Source organism: Pelodiscus sinensis, chromosome 2 (genome assembly GCF_049634645.1).
Source record: "Pelodiscus sinensis isolate JC-2024 chromosome 2, ASM4963464v1, whole genome shotgun sequence".
In the NCBI taxonomy this organism is placed as follows: Eukaryota; Metazoa; Chordata; order Testudines; family Trionychidae; genus Pelodiscus; species Pelodiscus sinensis.
The window spans coordinates 211,393,980-211,421,226 of record NC_134712.1 but is presented as its reverse complement, the minus strand read 5'-3'; the positions used below and the strand labels follow the sequence as shown (position 1 = coordinate 211,421,226).

General features: G+C 43.6%; 1 protein-coding gene across 2 annotated transcripts; it reads left to right on the top strand.

Annotated features, from left to right (window-relative positions):
- The first annotated feature begins 477 nt into the window (after positions 1-477).
- On the top strand, positions 478-27,247 carry ASB4 (ankyrin repeat and SOCS box containing 4). Of its 2 annotated transcripts, XM_075922336.1 has the most exons (6): positions 478-780; positions 5,925-6,224; positions 13,445-13,474; positions 17,924-18,414; positions 20,176-20,289; positions 21,335-27,247. In XM_075922336.1, exons 1-6 carry the CDS (start codon positions 603-605, stop codon positions 21,521-21,523), a joined length of 1,302 nt encoding a protein of 433 aa, XP_075778451.1. In that variant the 5' UTR covers positions 478-602; the 3' UTR covers positions 21,524-27,247. The 2 variants fall into 2 exon arrangements, with proteins under 2 accessions (XP_075778451.1, XP_006114596.1); XM_006114534.3 differs by lacking the exon at positions 13,445-13,474 and having other exon boundaries at positions 21,335-27,246.

The following is a 27,247-nucleotide window of genomic DNA, read 5'->3' as shown; positions in this document are numbered from 1 at the left end:
CAACTGAGCAAATTCCTGGCTGGCTGCTACATTAGACCCTGCCTTCTTCTTGCCTAACTCCTGAGCTGTCCTGATTTATCCCTAGTTCCTTCTTTCTTGATACTTAGCTCAACGCCTGACTTTGACTCAGTCTTAATCCTTGGCTTAATTTCTGAAGCTGATTCCTTCTCTCATGACTAGGGATGATTACCCAAGTTCTGGTTGTGACGCTTACTGCTTTCCCTGAGAAATGATACCAGAGTTAAACACCTTTTAATTTAATTTTAATATATTTACATAGGAAAAAGCCTGACTAATTAAACTTAACTTATTCGGGCTCCCTGATGATACTTCTTCACATTGGTCTCATAACCACGGCTGTCTGTGCTTGCTTTGACAGAACTCAGATTATGGTGACATCCAAGATAGGTATTTCAATGTCTGAAATGCTCCTTAAATAGAACAAACAGATCAGTATGACTTAGCGATAAAATTACCTTCTGGTTTACAAGATCTCCAGCATGCTACTGCACTAGAGGGAACTGAAGGCACCCCTCCATACATAATATAAACAAATACAGTTGAGAATAAACACAAGTGAAAAATACACAGAAGGAGAGAGCATGGAAGAAAGAATTACTCGGGCTGCGACTGCCAAGATAGTGAAAAAAGCTTTTCTTGAAGCTCTAAAATCAAATGACTACAAAACACTGGAAGATCTTTTGATACAAAAACAAATAGATGTGGATACAGTGTTTGAAGTGGAAGATGAGAACCTGATTTTGGCATCATACAAACAAGGTAAAAGTAGAAACTGCTGCTGCTGCATTTGTAACCCTAAACAAACTGGTCTTAGTAACTTACTTTTGCAGTAGTAATTGTGTTTTATCCCTTCAAAATGTTACAACTTTAATTGATTAGGGAGATATAACCTACCTAACTAGTCAAAGGTAGCTCGGCCTTATGCTACTTAGAATAGCCTTTGATGACTCCTAATATATTTACAAGGAGATTAAAACTAATGGGTTAATACCACTCTGTGGCCATGTAAGTCACCAGGAGCTAAAAACACTGGTGTAATACCAATGAATTGTGCATCCTTTTTCAGAAGCTCCTTACATCTGGTCTGGTGGGTTAGGTTGAGATGGGGGACGCCTGCCCCATCTTCAGAGCTGTAGGTTCAGGAATGCCTGGAAAAGGGATTCCTTTGCTCATTTCACTTGCAAAGAACCGTACAGCACAGCCAGAATGTGTAAATATACTGGTATATACCAATCAATTCCCTATATAGACCCAAGCAACCCACATGAAAAAGCTCACCCAGAAACCTATATTGTTTCACCCTTCCCATTTTCAGCTTCTAGTAAAAATACAATGTGTTCCTCTTAGATCAATCCCTGAGAAATGACCTGGGCTTTGAATGTTATTTGATGGGAGAAGATTTCTTTTTCAAAAGTGAGATGCCTCAGTACATTGTCAAATCAGAATAAGTAATCTATTGGCACCTTGGGAAAACTGTCCAAACAAACACTTCAGCCAGAGAATCCTCATCACAGGATGAAAAAATAAACAAGTTCATAGCTAGATACTGACCAATTTCCAACAAATGTATGTCTTAAAGCAATAAAGCATGTTTTATGTTCAGCTAGCATTACAACACCCCAATATTTACTTTCTACAAATGAAAGTAAGCAGCAGCAGTAATCTAAAAGAAAAGAGTAAAATAACCGTTTTCTGTTATTAAATTCAAATGGAAAAAAACTCCTTTAGTTCAATCTCTCAGCTAGCACCATAAACGACCTTTTCTATCTGTGTTTGAAGAAAGGCTAATAATCTCACCTTTGCTTATTTCCTGTGTATCTGGCACATGGTTTTTGCTTTCTGGTTTCAAAGAGACAATGCTGGTACACAATGTTTGTTTTATTTGAATGGGATCTGAACAATGATGAATATATTGTTCAGATCCCATCCAAGGAAATGAATATAACACCTTAAAAGATTGTCTCTTGTATTGCTGCCAGAGAAAAGGCTAAAGAAAGTCTGTGTGTTCCTAAAAAATGTAACCCACCTTATTTAAAATGTGTAAATCAAATGAAGATGGCCATAAATCTATTTCATTTGGAGAGGTCATTCCACTCTCATGAGGCACATGCACCTGTCACCCCAAATCATGACAATGTATTTAGTCTCTCTTTTTGGGTTTAGAACACTCCACAGACTAGGGAAAATCCTGTCATTGTTGAACAGTCCGAATAACTAGGTTTTGATAAAAGGAGATCTATGAGGGCAGAAAGAAACCATTCTCATGAAGGCCCTGACCCTACACCATTCAACTCAATGGGAGATTTCCCATTGACTTCAATGACTGTAGGGTAAGAACAGACTGATATTATATCCCCATGGCTGCTCTGTTTCCTCCCTTCAGGGGAATGGCTGGTGGATTCAGATAGGACTAATCTGCTCTGCCCAAACTCCTTCACTTTTCTGATCCTGCATCACTCCTGGAAATATCCCACGCACTGGAACACAAGCAGCCTCCAGGAAGTAAAATTGTAAAAATGGCATAGTGGTGTTTCATGCTTACACTCATCTATTTAACAAGAGTGTCCATTTCAAATTTGTACATTTAGAGTTTTCAAAGAAGAATTTTCTAGTTCCCAGCCCACAGGTTCGGTTTGGTATCTGAAAAATCAAAACTTGGCTCTGGACTCTGAATCTAGCTGGCTGACTTTGTGGTTGACGTATGAGTCAGGCAGCTTGCTATTCTGCAGCTAAATAAAGCTGTGTTACACTGACCATAGTAAAGCTTGTCTTTCTCAACAAAATAGATAGATACATCTCAGAAGTAGATGGGCACAGTATTTGGATGCTGCATTCACAGCTACTTTTATGACTATAGCATTTAAAGTAAAATCAAGTATTTTAGAGAGTTTTTTTGTAAACTACATTACCAAACAAAGCATATTCTAGATACATATTTGCCAATTTAATTATGAGAGCAAATTACACCCACTGTAAGAGGAAAAGAACATTACAAGTTATATACTATACTTTCCTATTTTTTCTCTCTAATACAGTATATATACTTCATGCAACTATGTTTATGTGACATTAAAGAATACATGCTAGGAAGTGCAGAAATTAAGGTTCCAATTAACTTGATCCCAATATACATCCTGAATATTTTGGGTATACATTTTATTCCATAGCAGTATTAAGCCTATAGATTTATCTGGAGTGTAGAATAGGAGAATGACTGTATGGGGTGTGGTGGGGCTGTCAGTGAGGAAGACACATAGAAAATTACATTTATGTGCAATGCAATCTTATATAGAGCATTTCCTGAATTTTAACTGAAAACTTTGTCTTAATGTATGATTTTATACTTGAAATATTGGTTAGGGAACAGAACACAAGGTCTTAACCCTGCTGTTCCTGCACCAGATTATTTCATTTTACTTTTATACGGATTATTTTAAAAAAATCTTAAAATAATCACTTTTGAGACTATGTGCAATCATCAAGAACCAGACATGTTTGGGTAAAGTATGGGGATGCTGGAAGGAAACACTCTAAGCTCACTACAGACACTGCACTGTGTGGCGATGATAAAATAGTGGTGCTGTTGTGTGCTGCTAAGTACTGGCCAGTAGGTTTGGCCTATATGCCACCAGACATTGCTTCGTGAACCTCTCACTTAATTCTGGGCTGGCAAAAATGACATGACATTTGAGTTAGAGAGGTAGTAGTGTAGTTGATTAACCAATAAGCAAAAGCTTATAGGTTAATGCTATAGATTGCACGCCAGTAAATTTTTTAGCAGGCTGGCCAGCGGCCCAGCTCAGTCCTGGATCACACTGGGTTCAGAATCTACCCCCGCTGAGGCTCTGCATTTAAAATGTATTACGAGCCAGGGGACAGGCTGTGTGGCTCAGTTCGGCTTGTGCCGGGCCCAAGAGCTCAGCCCCTCCTCTGGACAGGGGCTGCTGGTTGCCATCCTGCGCTGATACAGAGGCAGCAGCACAGAGTGTCCAGGGGCTCCTCAGAAGTGGGGCCAGACTGCACTGGCTGCCGGCCCTGTCCCCGGGGACTATAGAATAGTTAACTAACTGATAAGAGTTCATGAGGTTAATCGACTATTCAATTAACCGATATTTAACATCCCTAATTTGAGTTAGCCCCATTCTAATTTTGAGGAAGAGCAGCTTTTTGAAAAAGGGGGAGGGTTGCTGAAAAACCCACGTCCTGACTACTTTCGGGGAGCTTTCAAAAGTGAGATCGGAAGAAGATATGCAAATTCCTGTGGAATTTGCATATCCTCTTTTGAAACTTCAGCGTAGCCTAGAGAGAACCTTAGTGGCTATACATGTTAGCCACTAAGGGTAGGAATAAATGGTTAGTTTTCAGAATGGAGAGAGGTAGCTAGTGGTGTCCCCTAAGGGTTTGTACTGAGACCAATCCTATTCAACACTTTCACAAATGATCTGGAGAAAGGGGGCAAACAGTGAGGTGGCAAAATTTGCAGATGATACCAAACTGCCCAAGATAGTTAAAAACAAAGCATACTGTGAAGAGCTTCAAAGGGATCTCACAAAACTAGATGATTGGGAAACAAGATGGCAAATGAATTTTAATGTTGATAAATACAAAGTAGTGCACATTGGAAAAAATAATCCCAGCTACACATAAAAAGTGATGGGAACTAATTTAACTATAACCACTCAAGAGAGATCTTGGAGTCATTGTAGATAGTTCTCTGAAAACATCCATTCAATGTGTAGTAGTTTGGGATGTTAGGGATGTTAAATATCGGTTAATTGAATAGTCGATTAACCTCATGAACTCTTATCGGTTAGTCAAAAAAGCAAACAATTTTAGGAATCATTAAAAAGGGGATAGAGAATAAGACAGAAAATATTTATTGCCTCTATATAAATCCATGGTATACTTATACCTTGAATACTGTATACAGTTGTGGTGACCTCATCTCAAAAAGATATATTGGCATAAAAAAAGTTCAGAAACAAAATCAACAAAAATGATTAGGGGTTTGAAATACGTGCCATATGAAGAGAGAGAAACAAGTTTGGGATTTTTCCACTTAGAAAAGAGGAGTCTAAGGGGATATAGGTCTATAAAATCATGACCAGTATGGAGAAAGTGAATAAGAAAAAGTTATGTACTTGTTCCCATAAGAACTAGGGGTCACCAAATGAAATTAATAGGTAGCACATTTAAAATAAACAAAAGGAAGCACTTCCTCAGACAATGCAATGTCAGCCTGTGGAACTCCTTCCCAGAGGAGGTTGTGAATATCAGGACTTTAACAGGGTTCAGAAAAAGAACTAGATACATTCATAGAGGTTAGGTCTATCGATACTTATTAGCTAGGATGGGTAGGAATAGTGTCTGTACCCTCTGTTTGTCAGCGGCTGGAAAAGGATGACAATAGAAGGATCACTTGATGACTACCTGTTCTGTTCACTCCCTCTGGGGCATCTGGCATTGGCCACTGTTGGAAGGCAGGATACTGGTCTAGATGGACCTTTGGTCTGACCCAATATGGCTGTTCTTATGTTCTCTAGGGTGCCACAGGGCTACTCATTGCTTTTAAAAGTTACAGACAAATGCAGCTACCCCTCTGAGAATTTTAGGCCTTTTTATTCAGTCTTGGAGGCTGCAGGGGAAAAAAACCTACCCTCAGACTACAGCTATCTGCTCAAAAAAGTCAATCCATTCAGCCTGTATGCTGACAGTGCTTAATGACAGTAAGGTTATGACTCCAGAGCACTTTGCATACCCCAGACCCTAAGTGATTAAATTACATTCAAATAAATTAAAACTGAACACCAATACCATTCCACCTCTCTCCAATTGTTCTAGTTTAGTGGTTTATCAGAAAGATTTTTATTCAAGCCTGGTAACCTATCTTCACTTTTTAACAGGCTATTGGCTGCCTAGTTATAAGTTAAAATTATCTTGGGCAACTGGACTGCATATATCAGCCATGTATGGACATCTGGAGAGTCTCATGGTACTGTTAGATCACAAAGCTGCCATCAACTACAGGCCAAATGGGAAAGCTGCTATCCATGTGGCATGTGAGGTAGCAAACGTTGAGTGTCTCACGATCCTTTGTAACCACGGAGCGAAAATTAACTGCTTTTCACTGAGTGGCCATGCACCCTTACACTTCTGTGCAACGAAGGCCTCTGTTCCCTGTGCCCAGCTGCTCATCTGGAGAGGTAAGTCAGACTATAACTTAGTCAAGGACTTCTGAGGTATCCCTAAGGTGTTACAGTTTCATGACAGTAGCAGGATTTTAACATTCTGTATTATTTCATCAAGACACAAATAATCATATTTCATGTTTTTATAACCTCTTTGTCCCCTAGTGCTTCGCTAATGGTGCGTATAGAGTCCCACTGAAACAAAGCCAACTCAGAGGAGGGCAGCAGTTCAGCTGCAGAACAGAGAACAGAAATTTCAGTCCAGGGCACCAGAGCATACCCTTCCTCATGCCAGAAGTGGTCTTTATGCCCACAGAGTAGGCAGGCCTCTGCAGTAAAAGTAAATGCACACAGCTACAATGCGTGCTGGCATTTGTATATTTGATAGATAAACTGAGAGTATTTTTCATTTGAGTTCACCCACCCTGAAAGCCTTTGTCTTTGTCCTGAAGTTACAGGTGTGTGTGTGTGTTTACTTTATTTAAAAAACACGCACAAGCTATCTTTGAAAAGCATTATTAAGGTTGCTAAGTCAAATACTCAAAAGTAAGGAAATATCAGAATTAATGTTGCCTGAGCAACGTTATTCTGGTCGCTTTGTACATATGCATTATGATACAATCTATCATTACACAAAAAAACCAAAGAATAGTCTGGTAACACTTTAAAGAATAACTAAACATGTAGATGGCATCGTGAGCTTTTCTGTGGGCAAAACGCACTTCTTCTGATGACTGGAGTATTAAAACTCCAGATCCAAGAATAAATAAGGGAAAGGTGACGGGAGCAGGGAAAAAAAGGAGAAAAAAGACAGCGAATAAATTGTTCAGCTGTGTCTACACTGGCAAGTTTTTCCGCAAAATCATCTGCTTTTGCGGAAAAACTTGCCAGCTGTCTACACTGGCCGCTTGAATTTCCACAAAAGCACTGACGATCTCATGTAAGATTGTCAGTGCTTTTGCGGGAATACTATGCTGCTCCCATTAGAGCAAAAGTCTTTTTCCGAAAAACTTTTGTGCAAAAGGGCCAGTGTAGACAGCAGAGATTTGTTTTTTGCAAAAAAGCCCCGATCACGAAAATGGCGATCAGGGCTTTATTGCTGAAAAGTGCGTCTAGATTGGCCATGGATGCTTTTCCGCAAAAAGTGCTTTTGCGGAAAAGTGTCCTGCCAATCTAGATGCGCTTTTCCGAAAATGCTTTTAACGGAAAACTTTTCCGTTAAAAGCATTTCCGGAAAATCATGCCAGTGTAGACGTAGCCTTCAAGTTATAAGAGGCTGATAAGAACAGTTACCATCTCCATTGTTTGTTTGGTTCAGTCATTAGGTAGTGTGCCAGCCAGCAGATGTCTCTGTCCAACCAACCAAGCAATGGAGGTGCTAATTGTTCTTATCAGCCCCTAGTTAGTCTTTAAGGTGCTACTAGACTATTGGTTGTTTTTAAAGCTTTTCCAGTTACAGACTAACTCAGCTACCTCTCTGAAGCTTTTTATCATTTCACAATCACAGGTTCTCTGTCTCCTTAAGCAACTTTTTGGGCTTGAGTTTGAGACCCCGTGATGATAGTGTCTTTTGCAACAAATGACATTAGCGTACTGCCAACAACACTTCCTTCATTTCCCACCTCTGACGTATCCTCTAGAGCAGTGGTCCCCAACCGTTTGGGGTTGCCGGGCGCCAGGAGGCATGGCCGTTCGCCCGCCGGGCGCCCGGAGGGGCGGGGCCCCCCCATAGCCGCATTCCGGGGCTAGCGCTCTCCCCTCAAGCGCCGCGCGCCCGGGGCCGGCGCTCTCCCCCCCTCCCCCAAGCGCCGCGCACCCGGGGCCGGCGCTGGCGCTCTCTCTCCCCTCCCCTCCCCCAAGCGCCGCGCGCCCGGGGCCGGCGCTGGCGCTCTCTCTCCCCTCCCCTCCCCCAAGCGCCGCGCGCCCGGGGCCGGCGCTAGCGCTTTCTCCCCCCCCCCCCATGCGCCGCGGGGGGTGAATCCATGGCGCCCCCGGGGCCGGCGCTCACAGTGCGCCACGCGCCCGGGGCGGCTCCGGCACCACGTATGCGCCACGTGCCCGGGGCCAGGCCAGCCCTGAGCACTTGGCGGGCGCCGAGAAATGCCCCCGCGGGCGCCATGGCGCCCGCGGGCACCGTGTTGGGGACCACGGCTCTAGAGAAAGCTGATCCTGTGCACTGAATGTAGCAGGGATCCTGTTAACAAAAAGTGATAATGCAATTCAAGTCTGTATTATAATGCATATACACAGACAATCTGAACTCTGCCATTTCCTAATTGGCTATGCCCACAAAAGCTCATGATAGTATCTATATTTTGGTTAGTTTCTCAAGTGAAACAGGATCATTAATTGTTTTTCAAGTTTTTCTAACTTTTGCGTGTTTGACATTGCAACTTTAAAAATGGATTTAATGTAGTTTTATGTGTGTAAAGTTATTTTTTTAAAGCAACTGGAAAGAACAAACATGACATCATACTAACACCTACATGGGGTTATTAGCAGGGCTGAAACCTTTAGATCCCTTACGTAGAACTCTGCACTTGGGTTAACAAAGTACGGAGAGCAGTAGTAGGTTGTTATCTTTCTTGTGGACCAGCACTAAAGGGAAACGAGACACCTTGCCAAAGAGTTTCACAGATATTTTCTGCCAGCAGAGACATTGAGATTTAGGTTTTTGTTCCAGGCTCTGGAGGCGAGAATGCTCTACAGGCTAACACAGGCTGTTATAACCAGGGCTCGCCGAACCGCAGCGAGCTCCACTCACCAGCTGCGCTGTCCAGCGATCTGCACATGTGCAGATGGTTCTGCGCATGCACAGATCACCCTAACTTGGCTCTTCCGGGTTGCAATCTACTCACCATGGGCGAGTAGATTGCATTATTTGTCGAGCCCTGGTTATAATCATTCCCCCAAACGTGGTCCTTTCTACACTTTCCTCTCCAAACTATTCCTATCCCAGTCCTGTCTCATCCCCATGCTTGAATTCTCATCCCACTCATCTTCTCCTCTCTTAGCCACCCCATTTTCTATTCTCAGATGTCTCACCTTAGTTCCAGTTTGCAAAGCAAATTCTAATTTTGCCTCCCTTTGCACCCCCTTCCCCCCAAATTCCCATCCCAGTTTTAACCCATCCCCACCCAATCCTGGTAACCTTACTTAGCCTTTTCCAGTTTCTCCCATCTGTCATCTACATGCACCCAGTATCTTTACCCAGCCAGTTTTCCTCCTCCTCCCATCCCATCTTGGTTTGCCCTCACAGCCTCCACTGTCCCTCACTAGGCTCCTCATCCAATCTCAATTCCTGCACTGACACCTTGTCCCCTTCTCTTTGCAGAGGCAGTCCCACTTCTCCCTTCACACCCTGCTTCCTCCTCAGACCAGTCTTCCCTTCTCTCCCACCTCCTTCCCACTGCCCCACTCATGCCTAATCCCTGCTTCCTTACCCAGCCAGTCAGTCTGCCCCCTTCATCCTCAACTAGTCTCAATCTACAGCAGTGTTTCTTAAATTGTGTTCCATGCCGTGAGGCAGTCAGAGGTGTGCCACAGAGCACAACAGAATTCAAATTGGCCACCCTTAAAGGGGCAGACGACTTTTTTTTGCTCAGTAACTTTCCCCCTGAACCTTTTTTTCCCCTCAATAACTTCCCCCCGAACCTTCCTCCCCCTGACTTTTTTTTTTTTGGCTCAACCAAAAATCCTTGGTGTTCCTCATTAAAAAAAAATATTGTTTGGTGTTCCTTGGTCTTAAAAAGTTTAAGAAACACTGATCTATGGCACAGCCAGTGTCTCCCTGTTGTCTCCCTGCCCAACCTGTCTTCTACTCTGCCCTGGCTCCCAGACCTGAACTCCTGGTCCAGTCAGTCCCAATCTCCCCTCAGTTCCCAGTCTCTCTTCCTCCTTGGACTCCATGTCTTAATCTACGTCTCACTCCCTAGCACCCAGTCTGGCTCCTGTCTTCTCTGCATTTGATTTAGGCAAATTTTCTCTACCGTCTGGCACCCATGAAAGACAATGAGAGCACAGAAGAGAGACGGGCTCCCTTTCAGTTCTAGTATCTGGACCGAGACCCACAACGGCTTGGAGCAGCCAGAAACTGCAATATCAGAGAGAACCCTGCTCAGCTCCCTGCAGCTATAGGCTGGAGCATGCTCAGTGCTGGCAGAGTCTTCAGGAAACTAAGTTGCAAAGATCTAGTAGTAATTAGCTACTGAGCATGTGCAAACTGTGATTTTTTTAAAAAAATAAGCTTTGGCCAAAATTGGGACAGTTTTTACAAAGAGGGCAGAAGGCCCATCTTGACACAAAGCTCCCCCTTCCCCAAATCTAAAACCTTTACTGAAAAGCATGGGAATGCTACAGCTGCTACAATAAAAGGTCGGTGTGTTTTTTTTAACATGGGCCAAGCCACATATTTTCCCCTGGCTTTGTACTCAGAAATAACTAAACCCTCAGGCTGAAATTTTCCAAAAAAACATTCTGCTTGAGACAAACACTCAGCATGGGAAATTTCAACCCAAATGCTTAATGTGTGGCAAAGTTACAAGCAACTGAAAACAGGGTCTCATCATGAAAAGAATAGTGTAATCTGAACAACAGGCAGTGCTATCAGTCCCACCTACAAGCAGAATCATGGCAAATGCAAGCTCTTTGGTTTCATTTGCTACATATACCATTACTGCAGACCTTGCCTTACACTGACTTCTCAGAGCCAGCGTATGCCTTCTGGGCAAAGCAATTATGATCCCAAATAAATTACCGCACCACTTTCCTTCAGCCGGAAGATACCTATTATATTGTTTAGTAGAAAAGAAAATGAATGCCACCAACTTCATTCTGCCTGAAGCGAACAACCCTCACTGTAGACGTTAGATTCACTACCACAGGAAAGCATAAAAAGTCAAATGTGCTCTTGCAGATGCAGTGTAAGATTCATGTAAATGGAAGTATGTGGTATAAAGGCTTTCTCCTCCCATTTATCACTAACATCATAATACCTTAGAATTACAGACCCACCTTTCTTCCCAAAGCACTTTAGAAATGAAAACTCCTTTGCAAACTTAATATCGGGATCCCACACACAATGGAACCACCTCTGCAGTGAAACATGGCAGCTGATTAACAGTTATGGCAACAGTACATCTTCAGCTAACATGCCTGTACTAAAGGCTCACAGATGTGCCTCTCATTCCTGCTCTGCCCAGATTCACAACTCCAGTTGTGTGTCTGATTTCTCTGACTGCCTGTCCCAACAACTCAAGCTCAGTGTGACTAAAATGAAGCTCTTGTTTTTCTTTGTTTCCCCTTCTCTGTTCATGTTAGAAAACCTTCATCCTGCCCCTCAGCCTGATGAGCCAGACCCCTTTTTTCACACTACTTTTTCCTTCTCACCCATTCTTCATGCTGGCACAAAATCTTGCCTGGGCTAGTGAGGGTGGAAAATTAGAGGAATCAGCTCACCATAGACATAGCCATGTAGGGGATCCATAGGATTAAGACTAAGGGAAGCATGTTATGATGCCTATTCTGTGCTGCGGATTCTGCTGAGTTTGATTCTCCTCCATTCTAGAAAATGGAATCTGTCAGCTTATTTTATAAACAGAGTTTAATTTTGCTTCTGCAGGGGCTTGCAGTTATTGAGGGCCAATTGTTTGAAGCCAGGATGGAGTGAGACGGTCAGAGACTCAGTCACAGTAATCAGGAAAGAAATCTCCTGCCTCCTTTGAGTTTTGGTAGAAATAACACAGACATTACTCACCTTTCTTTTCCTTTGAGAAAAGAAGAAACAAGAAACTGATTGCCCAGTAGATGGTGCTGTTGTTTCAGCAGGAAATTTAATTTAGCATCAAATGCAGCAGTTTTATTAATCCTACTAGCAGATTTTCCCAGTGTTGCCTGGGTCCTTCAGGGCAGGGGGCTGGCGGTGTGTGTGTGGGGGTGGGGGGGGGGAGGTGCAGGAGTCAGGGCTGGAGTTTGGGGATGTGTTGAGAGGGAATGCAGGAGGCTGGGGGCATTTTCTCTCCTCCCAGCCTCCCTCCCCACTCTGGCTACCAGGGATGTTTTCTTTTCTCCCACCAGCTTCCCAGCTACCAGGAGTGTTTTTTCTCTCTCAGCTTCCCCGGCCATTGGGGGCAGAGGAAGAAGAATTTGGGGAAGGGGCGCTATTTACCCGTGTGCTGGCAGGCAAGATGGCGGAACTCTACTTGCCAGTCCCTTAGTGGTATGGCTGCCCCCAGTGATCACTCTCATATTCCGTCCCTCTGAACAGCAGCCCCTCCCTTTTTCCCTTTCTATGTTATGGAAAATAGTCTTTTTCCCAGGGCTTCCGGTTGTCCTGGCATAACCAAGCCTTGACCTTGTTTTCAGTTAGGCTTAAAGGAAGCAGCATACCAAATTTGGTTACCTTCGCTCTTACTTGGGTTGCCAGATGGTTTAACCCAAATTACCGAACACTCCCCTCCTTCCCCCCAAAAAAACAGGGAAAATATTCTGTTGAGAAAAAAAGGGGGAGACCAGAGATGTTGAAAAAAAAATTAAATTACAAAAAAAAAACCAGCATGGCCCCTTTAAGAACTGCCTTTGAGGCTTTTTGGCCCTAACAGGCTGCCGGCGGCCATCCACCATTTGTCTTCCTTCTCCCGTCCAGACAGCTCCCCTGCCAAAACAGATAAACACTCAGGATTTTTGCTCACGGCTGGGAAAAAAATCATAAAATACAGACAGTTTAGGTATCCGGTATTTTCTGATTTATTTTACCAGACAGGAGGTGAGAATACTGGACTGTCTGGGTCAATACCAGACACCTGGTAACCCTAGCTCTTACTGTTTAGGAGGGGTTCTTGAACAGACTCACAGACAGACACAGACACATTACATAAGAACATATGTGATCTCTCTCCTGCCCTCCATCTCCATCCTCTGACAAACAGAGGCTAATGACACCATTCCTTATCCATACTGGCTAATATCCATTTATGGACTTAACCTCCATGAATTTATCTATTTCTCTTTTAAACCCTGTTATAGTCCTAGCCTTCACAACCTCCTCAGGCAAGGAGTTCCACAGATTGACAATGCGCTGTGTGAAGAAGAACTTCCTTTTATTTGTTTTAAACCTACTTCCCATTAGTTTCATTTGGTGGCCCCTTGTATATATATATGTTGCCTCAAGTGGAGCTACACTGATTTACACTACTTAAAGGTGTGATTCAACATGCTTTTCCTTCTTGACTCCCTAGAAATGAGATGTCTGCAGCAACCAGTGTCAGGTATGTTGATTTGTGCTGGGCTTTCTATTGGCATTAGAAGTCAAAAGTATCCCCTTTTCTTTGCTGCCCAATCTATGCTAGAAAGAATTTCAAGCACATATTTGGAAGTGAAATTGAATGAACCCAAAAGGTAGAACTAGGGCTATGCTGGGAAGCTTCAGTCTTGATCCAAATACGAACTATTTCATGCTCACGGGCTTTTAGCTCTACAGTGGAATACAGGAAACTTGGAGGCCATTGCCATGGACCCTGGCTGTCCCCCCAGGGAACATGAAACTTTCCACACAACTTGGCAGCAATGTTCCTTTACTCTTTTCTACCCATGTTCAGATTTTTTCCATCAATGTGCAGAATAAATTTGTGTGTGCACTGAGACATGTGCAAACATGCACCACCAGTAGAAACAAAAACCTAGCTGTGGGCACTCTGATAATCAGTTGGGAGGCATTTTAATCTCTCTTGAGCAGCCACACAAACATGCAGTTTGCAAAGAACACTGCTTCCCAGTCTCTTGGAAAGGTTGGCTGCAAAGGGCACTACTGGCTGTGCTCCCTTTTCTGTACCCACCCTATATTCCACTTCAGGGAAAATTATGAGTTACCAGAGACTCTGCTAGGGGTAATTTCCTACAGATTTTTGGAAATCAACATGGCCTTGATTGGGGGGAGGAACCTTTTTGGGGTTGGGGGCTGCTGACCCACAGAAAAATCTGTCAGTGGCTGCACACAAGTGAGAAGCAAAGTGAGAAGCCCCTGACTGAGGAGAAAGACACTCCCCACATTCCCATTGCACACCAGAGCCTGCAGGGTCCAGGCTAGTAAATTTTATGTGCTCCAGCCCTGTGGGTGGGTAGTTAGGGAGCCAGCATGGGCTCTCCAATGGTGAGCCTTGGGGGGCTGGATCCAGAGAAGCCAAGGGCTGCATCTGACCCCTAGGCCTGAGGTTTCTCACCCTCCCCTGAGGTTCTTGAGTAGATCTGGTCAGGAACTTTTCTACCCAACCAAAACTTTTGGGGAAATGTACCAGCTTCAACTAAACTTTTGTTGGGCAAGTTTCTTAAATTCAGGATGGAATTTCTGGGCAGAGGAGGAAGTAAGAGATCCCAGAATAACAAATAGCCTGATGATGTAGGAAAGTGGTCACCAACCAGTAGATCAGGATCTCCCAGTAGATCTTGTAGCCTCTGACAGGTGATCCTGACTGGTTTGGCCAGGAAGCTATCAAGTGTTGGCACTTCAGTTACCCCTCTAACCACTGGATGCTGCTTCTGCCCCCTGCCTTGGAACTGGCCCTCCTGGAGCCTCCTGCTTGCTGTGCAGTTGTGGGAGGGAGAAGAGGGGGGCACTAATGTCAGGGTGTCCCTCCTCCCCCCACTCGTGTACCCCATCTCCACATAGGATTGGAGGGAGGTTGGCAATGCAAATCTCTGTCACTCTCACACACTGTAGCTACGTCTAGACTGGCATGATTTTCCGCAAATGCCTTTAACGGAAAAGTTTTCCGTGTTAAGCATTTGCGGAAAAGAGCGTCTAGATTGGCATGGACGCTTTTCCGCAAAAGCACTTTTTGCAGAAAAGCGTCCGTGCCAATCTAGATGCGCTTTTCCTCAAAAAAAGCCCCGATCGCCATTTTCGTGATCGGGGCTTTTTTGCAGAAAACAAATCGGAGCTGTCTACCCTGGCCCTTTTGCGCAAAAGCTTTGCGCAAAAGGGACTTTTGCCTGAATAGGAGCAGAATAGTATTTCCACAAGAAGCACTGATTTCTTACAGTAGGAAGTCAGTGCTTTTGCGCAAATTCAAGCGGCCAGTGTAGACAGCTGGCAAGTATTTCCGGAAAAGCGGCTGATTTTCTGGAAAAACTGGCCAGTCTAGACACAGCCACACTGTCCTTCACTCTCATCTCCTGACCCAACACATACGTGGGTTGTTGTTGTTCTTTTACTGCTTGCAAAGTGGGTAATTTTTGGTTTTCGACTGGTCTGTGCACTTCATAATTTCATTTCTCTCTTACACTTAAATGTAATTCATTGAGTAGCGAGTTCTAAAATGCCTAACCTGTCATGGCTGGAAGAATTATCCCTGTGGTAATTGCTGTTCCTGGAAGTGGCTGGCATGTCCCTGCAGCCCCTAACAGAGGCAGAGCAGAGAATCTCCACATGCTGTCCTTGCCTGCAGACACCACTCCTGCAGCTCTCATTGATCAGTAATGCGGAACTGTGCCCAGTAGAAGCTGTGGGCCCAGTGCCTGTAGATGAGGGGCAGCACATGGAGCCATGGAGCACTGCTGAACATGCCAGCTGCTTTCAGGAAGTGTGCAGGGCCAGGCAGGGGGAAGCCTGCCTTAACCCCACTGCTCCACCCCCAAGGAACTGTCTTAATTACGTGGTGCCCAGCCAGAGCCTGCATACTAAATCCCTGTCCCAGCCCTGAACCTCCTCCTGCACCCAGCCTCCTGTCCTAGACAGGAATCCCCCTGCACCCAAACTCCTTCCCAGAGCTTGCATCCTGAAACCTTTCCTGAACCCCAATCCCACACCCTGGGCTAAGCCCTGAGCCCCTCCCACACTCCAAACCCCTTGGCCCAAGACCAGAGCCTGCACCCCAATCCCCTACCCCAGCCTGATGAAAGTGGATGAGGTTCAGGAAGGAAGGGGGAGAGAGTGAGCAGGGTGAGGTCTTGGAGAAGGGGTAGAGCAGGGGGCAGGGCCTCTGAAAAGGGGTGGAAAAGAAGCGGGGCAAGGGTATTTGGGTTTGAGGTAGCTCTTACACTGCACTTAAATTGAAAAGCTGATCTTGTGGTTAAAAAGTTTGGAGATCACTAATTTAGGATATAGAAAACCACATTCAAGACCCTGCTTTCCCTGACTCAGACCAGATTTTGAATCTGAATCTCATGTAGCCCAGGTGGCTGCCTTAAATAATGGATCATTGGTTATTGTGGGACAGATGTCTCCCAACCTCTCTTTTTGGAGCTGGTCTTTGTATAAACAGTTAAATATTCATTGAACAGAAAAACAGAGTGCTGATAGCCCCGTCATTGGGTCACTCATCTTGGATGTGGGTGATCAAGTCACTGTTCTGCCTGATCCCCCTTACCACCAAGGTGAGTGCCCTAGCCATCCTTATTAGCTATTCCTCATAGGCGTTCTATGCTTGCTCGCTCTCTCTCGTCTCTGGTTTTTTTTGGGTTTTTTTAAAGAAAAACCGTGAAAGGTTGTGGTTTTGTCCCAATAAGGAAATGGAGAATGTATGTAATCTCCAAAAATTTCAGAGGATACAAGAACTATTTCTCACCTAACTCTGCTTCATAACCATCCTCTCCCTCCTGTACTTTCACAGTTGCAGTTGGCATAGATCGGACGGGCTGCCCTGGTGTCTGAGGTCATTTTAGTCTATTCCAATCCTATGGCTGGAGCCACCAGATTGCAATGTCATTTAGTATTATGATTTTTTTTATCGTACTTGTAGTGACCAGTCTTTGAAGAAATACTGTATTGTTGTTAGTTGTGCTTTGAAATTTCTTTTGGGGAGACCTGTGACAAGAAGGCAGCTTGTTCTGTGCTTTCATTCTTCTAAGAGGAGTCAATTCTTGGAGCCAGGGTTGCTCTCTGAGAACTGGGCAAGGTTCTTATGCTTAAGTTCCTGAAAGGGGAGCTTGCCTGCATACTGTTTGTGACCATCTCTGTTCAAGAACGTATGTAGACAGTGTATAATGAACAAGCTGCACTAAGAATATACCCAGATTCTGATTTCTCTTGCAATGGGAAGCCAATCTTCAAGGTCTATGCAACTTGACTGAGAGGTCACATCATAGAATCATAGGACTGGAGGGACTCTCAAGAGGTCATCTAGTCCAGTTTCCTGCACTCATGGCAGATCTAAGAATTATATAGGCCAACCCTGGCAAGTGTTTGTCTAATTACTCTTAAAAATCTCCAGTGATGGAGATTTCACAACCTCCATATGCAGTTTATTCCAGTGCTTAACCATCTTGACAGGTGGAAAAGTTTTTCCTAATGTCCTATCATGTTCTGATCCTGTACCAGTTAACATGGTATTTGAGCAGGAGAGCCACCGTTCTCTTGACACATTTTTCTCCTTCCTATAGTGTGCTGTGGAGATCAGGTGGCCCTTTGGGAGGAACGTCTGAGCCAGACAGGCAAGCAAGATGATATGTGTGCTATAAATACTTTGAGAGACACCCCAAATGAGATGTATGCATATCTAGAAAGCAAGAGATGTTGAGGTTTGCTTTTTTGATTGGTGACCTTATAAAACCTTAGGTAGAGATGAATGCATAGAAAGAGGAGACTAAGAGGTGAAGAAAGAAGATAAAATAAGTGACACATAGGTTACAGAACAGGGCCATCATGTGAAGCATCTTTGTGAAACTGGCTTAGAAAGTCAACGTGTGTTTTAGCAATTGTCTCCCTTGATTCTTCTTAACAGGAGCAAATGTGAACATCAAAACAAATAATCAGGATAAAGAGACTCCCCTGCACACAGTGGCACGTTTTGGCATCCCTGAACTGGTGGCATTTTATATGGACCAAGGAGCAGATGTTGATGCTGTCAATAACCACATGGAAACTCCACTGGCCTGTGCAGTTTACTGGGCCCTTCGGTTTAAAGAGCAGGAGTATAGTACAGATCACCACCTAATCTGTAGGATGCTGTTAGACTATAAAGCTGAAGTTAATTCTCGTGATGAAGATTTCAAATCGCCACTCCACAAGGCTGCCTGGAACTGTGACCATGTGCTGATGCACCTGTTGCTCGAGGCTGGGGCTGAAGCAAACCTGATGGACATCAACGGCTGTGCCCCCATACAATATGTTCTGAAAGTGACATCTGTGAGGCCAGCTGCCCAGCCTGAAATCTGCTACCAACTTTTACTGAATCATGGAGCAGCTAGAATATATCCTCCACAGTTCCACAAGGTGAAGGCTGTATATGGTGCAATGGTTGGGCTTCATTTACACAACACAGCTATGTGGCTTTTTCTGGCGCTTTTGCAGACAAAATACTTACAGTTCCCAGGAGCAATAGCACTTGCTGTGGCAAAGCTTTTGTTATGGGCAGGGAGAGGGTTCAGCACCCGTGAATGATGAAAGCTTTGTTGCTGGATTGCCAGTGTAGACAAAGCATTAGAGTGAAGAGATGATATTTTGATCTGGATTAGCATAGGGGCCTGATCCAAATTTCATATTTGAGTTCAAATAAGATTAGGGTTTGAATCTGGATTTGATGTGCCAAAACCTTGTGATCTGTTCGTATGAGACTGTTGCCCAAAAAGACAAAAATCTTGCAAGATCAGATGTTTTCATGAGATTTGCACCTTCTCATTCCTCCAAGAGAGCAGAAATAGATGCTAGATATAGACCCTTATTTGGATTTGGAGACAACTAGGAACTGTAAGTGTTGATTCTAAGGATCCAGATCTAACCCACTTTCCTCATTTCAGATATACTGATATGCCTTGGTCTAACTAACCCAACTTATTGGGCTCAGGATAGGAGGAACCAGGCAATATTTAATAGTTTGTGATATATAAAGGAGGCTAGACAGTGTGATCTACCACTCCCTTCTCACCTTGAAATCTATAAATTTATGATGAATCACTTATCCCTGAAATTCGAAGGTATCACATTTGAGTTTTAGTCCTATGATAATATGCCGTATAAATGGGTAAAGTCAAATAGAGGTAACTACTGGGAGATAGTGGGAAGGAAGATCAAACTATTTGCAAGACTCCCGCCAGAGAATTTCTAAAGGTCTGCAAATTCAAGGCACTCATCAAGATGTGATAGATAGATGTAGTTATCATTACTCCAAATGAGGAGAGAGCTTTCTGTACTGAGTGTGGAATACAGTATGAATTTGTCTATGCTAGCACCCACCCTGTTTGAGGAAGTCCCTATGTCAAGACCATCTTGTTTTCATAGTACAGACTGGTCCTTCCCTTGAGAGAGTATTGCCTAGAACTTACTGGCCTCCTGTGTTTTATTTTTGTCTCTGCCACTGACCACTTGTATGACGGAGTGTCAAGTCTCCATGCCATCATTTAGCCATCTGTAAAATATGTAATGTGATATTTTATCTCATAATGGTGTTCTGAGACGTACATGATAAATGCCTCCACAAGTCTTTGCTGAAAGGTAAGCACACAATAAATGCAAAGTTGCATGAATATGAGCAAGGGCAGTATTTGGTCCACTCTCAATTAACAAACCATATTAGAGTCAAAACAGTGCCCAGGGCTCTTCCATGATTTTAAAGCTAGCTAGCTAGCTACCTTCCTTCCTACTTTTGTTCGTATTCAGGGACCTCTGCATGAGGTGTGCATGAAACTCCTGTGATTAACATTGGTCAAAGTTATGCCCTGTGTGGGGGAAGGACAGTGGGAGAATTGTTAGTACATGTGTGACTGACAGCCTTGAGAAACCAGGGAGAAGGTTGCTTCCATTCATGAAGATACACATATGTGGCCTAATGGATAAAGGCAGTGTGGTAAGAACTGTGAGAACTCTTTCCTGTTCCTGACTGTGGCACTGATCTGCTATCTGGCCTGAGACAAGCAATTCATCTCTTTTCCCTCTCCCATCCTTGGTCTGTCCATTTAGATTGTAAACAGCCATCTTTTCATGCAGCTGGTAGGTGCTACTGAAATTTAAAGACTTATGTCTGCTTCCCTCCTGCAGGTGCTGCAGGCCTGTCATTCCCACCCAAAAGCCATTGAGGTTGTCATTAATTCATACGAACATGTCAAGTCAACATCAAAGTGGAGAGCAGCTATACCTGATGACGTCTTTGAGGTAAGCTTTTAATGAACTTCCACTTACGTCTGCAGTGTTTGCCTCCCTAACATTTCCACGCAGGCACAGAAAAGTGATTGTAATTACAGATAATGCTTTTGAAAGCCTAACTCAAGAGGAAAGAACAAGTGCTATAAAATGTCTTGCACACAGAAACAGGACATGGAGAATGTAGTGCAGGTTATAAGCAGCAGCACTGAGAATTTCACAGCAATGTGGAATATTCAGGATATCTGAGGGAGCACACAGCAGGATAAACAGAGATATTTGACACTTTTTAATGTGAAAAGTTTCCCCACAGAAAAATATTGTATAGTCAACAATGATTTTTTTTCTTGTCAGAAAATACAAGTTCTGAACACAAAACATTGATTTTTCTAGAAAAATGTATTTAAAAATCCATTTTCATTTCAAACCAGCATTTTTTAAATGAATGACAAGTTTTGTTTTGTTTGGTCTTAAAAAGTCATTACGTTTCTGTTTTCAGTTTAAGGACAATGATTGCCCACATCAACATATCACTTTGAAATGATGAATTTTCAGTTTTGACATTTCCGAGTCAGAACTCTTCAGAATTTTCATTCTATTCATTCTTTTTCTTTTTATATTTTACCTTTCCATTTGAATTTTTGGAACAGAAAATAATTTCAAAATGTCAACATTTCCTGTGGGATGGAAATTCCATTTTTGGAACTGTTCCAATTCTCTCAATGCCACTCACACTGGGGCCCTCTGCCTTCCCCAGCTCCTCAGCACTGTGCAGAGTGCACCGCCTAGGGGTCTGTAGCACCCCACAGGGCTCTGCCCAGTGCTCTTTGAATCCTTGGGTCCTAGGGCAGTTGCCCTCTTTGCCTTCCCTGTCAGTGGGCCTGAGCTGGAATCATATCCCCATCACAGATGCCACTGCTCCATAGTTTGATTATGTCATTGCTGCAAAATATATCATTGACCTATGAGATGGGTATTATAAACATTTTTCTCCAGATTTTTCCAGCTGTCTGGGAGAGCTGGATTTCTGAAAAATACATTTGTTTTGTCTTTGCAGCGGCACAGAGATTTCTATGATTCTCTCTTCACCATGTGCAGTAATTCACCACGGTCTCTCCTGCATTTATCAAGATGTGCTATTAGACAAGTATTGTACAAAAGGTGCCACAAAGGAGTCCCTTCACTTTCCATTCCACCTCTATTGAAGAAGTACTTGCTGTTAGAACCAGAAGGAATAATTTATTAAGACTTACCAGAGAAGATTTGGAGTTCTGATTGTACCTGAAATCTCTGGGTCTGAACACATGTGGAGGAAATTACCATCATAGAGTTTCACTAGGAAAAGTTGAAGTTCTTGGCAAAATTCTAATGCAAAGGATCTGGTTTCATAATTAGCCAATGCAGAACTGCTTTCTCCATTTTATACACTGATCTTTTGTTCAGTTTAGTTTTAAATTAACTGAACCAAATGTGACTTCCACCATTTCACTTTGATAACTATTCCATTAGATATCACTGTTGAGTATTTGTTCCAGATATCCAACACTAACTGCCCTTGATATTGTTTCAATTTAATTTTCTTCAGCCATCATCTTGTGAAGAAGAAAACAGGACAGTATCAGATATGTGTCTAAGAGTCAGCTACATCTTTTCCCAGAAAAAAAAAATCAAAGAGCTTTGAATGAGGCCCATAGACTGAATTACTGTATTTTAAGAGGTTTTCCTATGGATTACCTGGAATCAGATGGTAGTTGATTGTATGTTCTATTGCATCTGTAAGCAGGGTCTGAATTGATGCTTCCATTATAGCCAGCTGGAATGGGAAAGATATCCTGAGTGTATTTATGTAAATACAGTTCACTCAGTTTGCTTTGGTCTGCTAGATATTCAATTGTTACAATGGTGTTTTGCCCATTATACCCAATCTGGCTGTTGTGGGGGTCACAAACTTTGTTAACATTAAATGCAGAAATTGTGAGATGATCTCACAATTGTGAGGTGATCTCAATTCAGATGATCACCAATGCTTGCAGTTATTGTAGGAATGCAGAAAAGTCAGACTGTGTTTAACTCAGTTCAAAAGGTGAGAGACTGTCAGTGTAAAGAACCTTGGATGTACAAGGGCCCTTCTGCCAAAGCTCTGTGAAGTTAACCATGTGGAGAGCAGGACTCTGAATCAGCAGGTTGCATGCCCTCTAGGCTATAAGACTGTTCAACCTGTTTTTCTCTCTTCCCCTCCCCATTCTAATGATAGCACTAGAACAGACTCCATAAGAAATCTCTCTTTTATTATTTTGAATATATTGCAGTAGATGCTGGCATTTTGGGTGTGGGTGTGTCTAGATTTTGCTTTGGACCAAGAGCTGAAATCACCGAGAGCTAAAATCACTAGATTTGGCTCAGAGCCAAATCCACCACAAAGTTGGCAGGTGGCTGGTGGGAGTGGGCGGCAGGAGCAGCAGGCAGCCAACAGGAGCAATGAGCAGATGGCTTTGCCCCATGCTCAACAAGGGGAGACTTCATGATGATGTACCTATAAACTCTGGGTCTGCACTGACTGGACAGAGCCATGAGTGGGGTGTTTGAAGTAGAGGGAAGGCAAACTATATGGCTACGTCTAGACTGGCATGATTTTCCGCAAATGCTTTTAATGGAAAAGTTTTCCGTTAAAAGCATTTGCGGAAAAGAGTGTCTAGATTGGGACGGACGCTTTTCCGCAAAAGCACTTTTTGCGGACAAGTGTCCGTGCCAATCTAGACGCGCTTTTCCACAAAAATGCCCCGATCGCCATTTTCGCGATCGGGGCTTTTTTGTTCAAAACAAATATGAGCTGTCTACACTGGCCCTTTTGCGCAAAAGCTTTGTGCAAAAGGACTTTTGCCCGAACGGGAGCAGCATAGTATTTCCGCAAGAAGCATTGATTTCAGACAATAGAAAGTCAGTGTTCTTGCAGAAATTCAAGCAGCCAGTGTAGACAGCTGGCAAGTTTTTCCGCAAAAGCAAGTGCTTTTGCGGAAAAACTTGCCAGTCTAGACACAGCCTATGAGTTGAGGGTTGGACTAAAGATCTTGAAGGAAAGGACTCCATCTAGCAGACTCTGGGGATGATTGTCCTGTTTATGGATATTCTTTGTTTATGTGTGTTTCTTTAGATTAATTCTAGATTACTATTATTAAACAGATTGCTTCTATCTCCGACTCAGTGGTTTGTGAGAGGGAAAGAATGGCCTCTGAAGGCCTCCAGTGGGTAGGTTGAAATTTTCCCAGTTTACTGGGTGAGGAATCAAGCCAGTTTGGTTGCATTAATGAAAGACTCCCCCTAGATACTGAATCCAGCCCTTCTGTCTACCAACTGCTACCGGCACAAGGGTTACATATCATTGAATGGTTTGCCATTCTCTGTAATTGCACTGTCATGGAAGTACAGCAAAGAAGAGATGAGCAGTGTTTAAGTTCATATCTGTGCATAACGCGCATCCTTCACTAAACTTGCACGCGACTGAAGAGTTCACCAACACTGCTGCACTGCATCATATAGAAACTGCTGCAGGTCTCCAGTTTAGCTCAGCCTATAGCTCATAAGTTCAGATCCTAGAGCGGAATCTGGAGCAATTGCAGAGCTGAGGTTATTATAGATATTTTTTACTAGTTGTATCTCTTATTTGTCTATAAGGCCAGATCCTGCATGGTCCTGAAGAAGATGTTACTAGCAAAGGCACACTAGGAAACTAAGTTTAGTGCGGGGCCAATAGATGGAAAATGCCTTTGTCCCAGAAGGTGGTCCGACCTGGAAATAACCGTATCTATCACCAGCAGATTTCTCCAGTCCGAAATAAGCACAGACACGAGTGTCAAATTTAAAAGATATATTGAATATAACAGGTAACAACACAAAGAATAACCCCAGAATTCAACACTGCATAAACCAACCCCTCACCCCAGAAGTAATAGAAGATAGCACAGTATAACTAAACAAAAAAGCACTATACTCAGTCTGTTCTAAAGTCAGATGACAGCCGAGGCTCAGGACCTTCAACCCATTGGCATAGGCAGCCTCAGAGGGGAACACTGAGGAGTCCAATTGATGATTCGTCGATGGTATGATGGTAGGTATGCTACACAGGCACCCGATGGTAATCAGTTCTCAGCTTCAAAATAGGGCCTTCGCCACAATAGTTGGACTGGAACTGGGTGATAGGCAGCTGCTCTCGGTCCGGAGCTACAGGTAGCTATAACCCACAATGCTGGGCAATTGCCACAGTAGTGAGCTAATGCATCCTATAGGTAGCTGTGGAATTGAGTCTGGTCTGGTCTGTTGGGAAGCACGTCCCAGCCTTCACCACGGCTCTTCTTCAACAGCGATCCAAACTGTCAGCTACTGGAAGATGAGAAAGAAGCAGGAGCCAGGAGCAGGAGGAGGAGCCCGATCCCTTCAGGGAACTGAGCTTATAATGATCCCAAGGCGGGAAAACAGCAGGAGCGTCTCTAGTGCACAAGGTGTAGTGTTGGGTGCAGATTAGCGTTCCTGGTACAGATTTTAGTGCCATGTGCAGAGCAACAGTGTTGTGTGCACAGCCACGTGCTGTGTGCAGACGATGGTTTTTGGCAGCAAAAGTCTTTTAGTCCTTTGGGTTCCATTTTTATTTCTGTGTAAAACTCAAGACTCCATTTTGATTTTAGTGTCCTTTTGGTTGTAATGTCCTTGATCTTAATATTCTAACTTACAGTCAACAAAGAGTACGTGGTAAAAAATGAACAGTGGGTCTGGGGCCCAGAGAACCTCATTGTGAGGGAGGGAGAATGATGATGAATCCTGCCTAATAGCAGTGGAAAGGCCTAAGTGGGGAATGCATAGCAAAGAGTCTTTTTAGTACAATGAGAATCATGCATAAGCCCATGGCTACCCAGAGAATGCTGAGAAGTAGCAGCCATGTAGGGGGCTTGAGTTTTAGTACCACATAGGGTGGCAGTTGACTTGGGCTCATGGGGACACCTCAGGCTTGAACCCAGGTATAGGGCCTTATGAGGGGGAAGGCCCCAGAGCACAGACTGCAGCCCAAGCTGAACGTCTAGACCTCAGCTAAACAGCCCGACAGCCTGAGACCCCACAAGCTTGAGTTTCTATCATGGGCCAGCTGTGGGTGTTTAATTGCAGTACAGACCTACCTCAATGAGCACAACTGTGCCTGCTGCTTCAGTTCAGATGCACTCATGTGTAGCCTATAGTTGCACCTGTTGCACAGTAACGGCTCACTACAGGCTGCTGTGCACTGAAGAGCTTAATGGATCAAATGTGAAAAAGCAAAGGCAAATGACTACAGCATGCTTGGCTCCTTATTTATCCTCAGCAATAGGAGCTGCATTTCAGCCAGAGAGGTGGTTTGGAAGGTGAGACGCCTCCATTTTATTCTTGGCTCTGATACTGAGGTTTTGTCTAACCCTCAGCTTGTCACTAATCTCCCCTGTGCTTCAGTTTCTCTGCCTGTATAAATGGGGCAACAATCCCTCCCTCACTAGAGTATTGTGAGGCTAAATTAATTTGTGTGTATGTACGTATGTGTTGCTCTGCAACAAGGGCTCCATTTATGGGGAGTTAAGAGCGGCGATAGTCCCCCCTCCTGACTTTGAACCTCTAGATTTCATACTTGAGGTCTGCTTAAAGCCCATGCCCTGACTCCAGAGGCAGTTCTTAAATGCAATAGAGTTTGAGCTGCTTGCAGTTTTGTCTTTGGGGCAGGGAGTTTGTTATAAAAAGAGGGTGGAGGTGTGATTTAAAAGAACAAACGCTGGGCATTCAAGCAATTGAAATATTGCTGGGTCATCATGAAAACAAAAATGATAGCTGTTGCCACTCAAGAAAGAGATCTTGGAATCATTGTGGGTAGTTCCCTGAAAATATCTCCTCAAGGTGCAGTGGCACTCTAAAAATTAAAAAGCTAACAGAATATTGGGAGTCACTAATAAGGAAAGGAATAGCTAATAAGACAAAATACCATGTAGCTTCTATATAAAGTCATTGTATGCACACATCTTGAATACTGGGACTTTTCAGCTTGGAGAAGAAATGACTGAAGAATGGGGGAAATGTGTAAGAGGTCTAGAAAATCATGAATGGGGTGGAAAAATAGAATAAGGAAATGTTATTCATTCCTTCGCTAACATAACACAAGAAGCCAACCCAATTAAATGTATAGGCAGATTTAAAACAAAACAAAATTGGCAACAGGGGATGGATCATGATGATTGCCTCTTCTGTTTATTCCTTCTGAAGCATCTGGGCATTGGGCACAGTGGGAAGACAGGGTACTAGGCTAGAAGGACCATTGCACTGACCCAGTATTGCCATTCCAATGTTCTTACATAGAGCTGAAATGTATCTGCACCCTGATGTAGCCCACTAAAACCGATTCCTCTTCCAGAGCTGAGATAGAACCCAGAGCTATGTCTACACTGGTGCGATCTTGCACCAGAGCTATGCAAATGAAGCTAAGCATGGAATACCGCCGAGCCTCATTTGCATATCTAATGAGCCGCCATTTTTGCGGAAGGGGGTTTTGCGCAAGAAGGCACTGTCTACACTGCCCCTTCTTGCGCAAAAAAAACCCTCTTGCACAATGCTGTTACGCTGATTATTTTCAGGAATAATGGCACTGCGCAAGAGGGTAGGTATTCCATGCTTAGCCTCATTTGCATAGCTCTGGCGCAAGATCGCGCCAGTGTAGACATAGCCCAGGAGGACTGACGGGGCCTCTCCCTCCCTCCCCACAAAGTTAGTTACAAAGTAAGAATATATATTAAAATTTTAAGACTAACCAGTCTCCCTTAAGTGACTTTCCATAAGATATCAGAATATGTTACTGTTAAAGCTGAGTGGCTCTAATATTTAATTTTCTGTCTTTTAGGGTGTGTCTAGACTATGTGGCTCCGTCAACGGAGCCATGTAGATTAGGCAGGATGGCAAAGGGAAATGA

Excerpts from the sequence above, each read along its gene's own strand:
- ASB4 (XM_075922336.1), top strand. The coding sequence starts at position 603 with ATGGAAGAAAGAATTACTCGGGCTGCGACTGCCAAGATAGTGAAAAAA. Across the intron at positions 13,475-17,923 it reads TCTGCAGCAACCAGTGTCAG|GAGCAAATGTGAACATCAAA; the intron begins GTATGTTGATTT and ends TCTTCTTAACAG. Across the intron at positions 18,415-20,175 it reads ATCCTCCACAGTTCCACAAG|GTGCTGCAGGCCTGTCATTC; the intron begins GTGAAGGCTGTA and ends TCCCTCCTGCAG.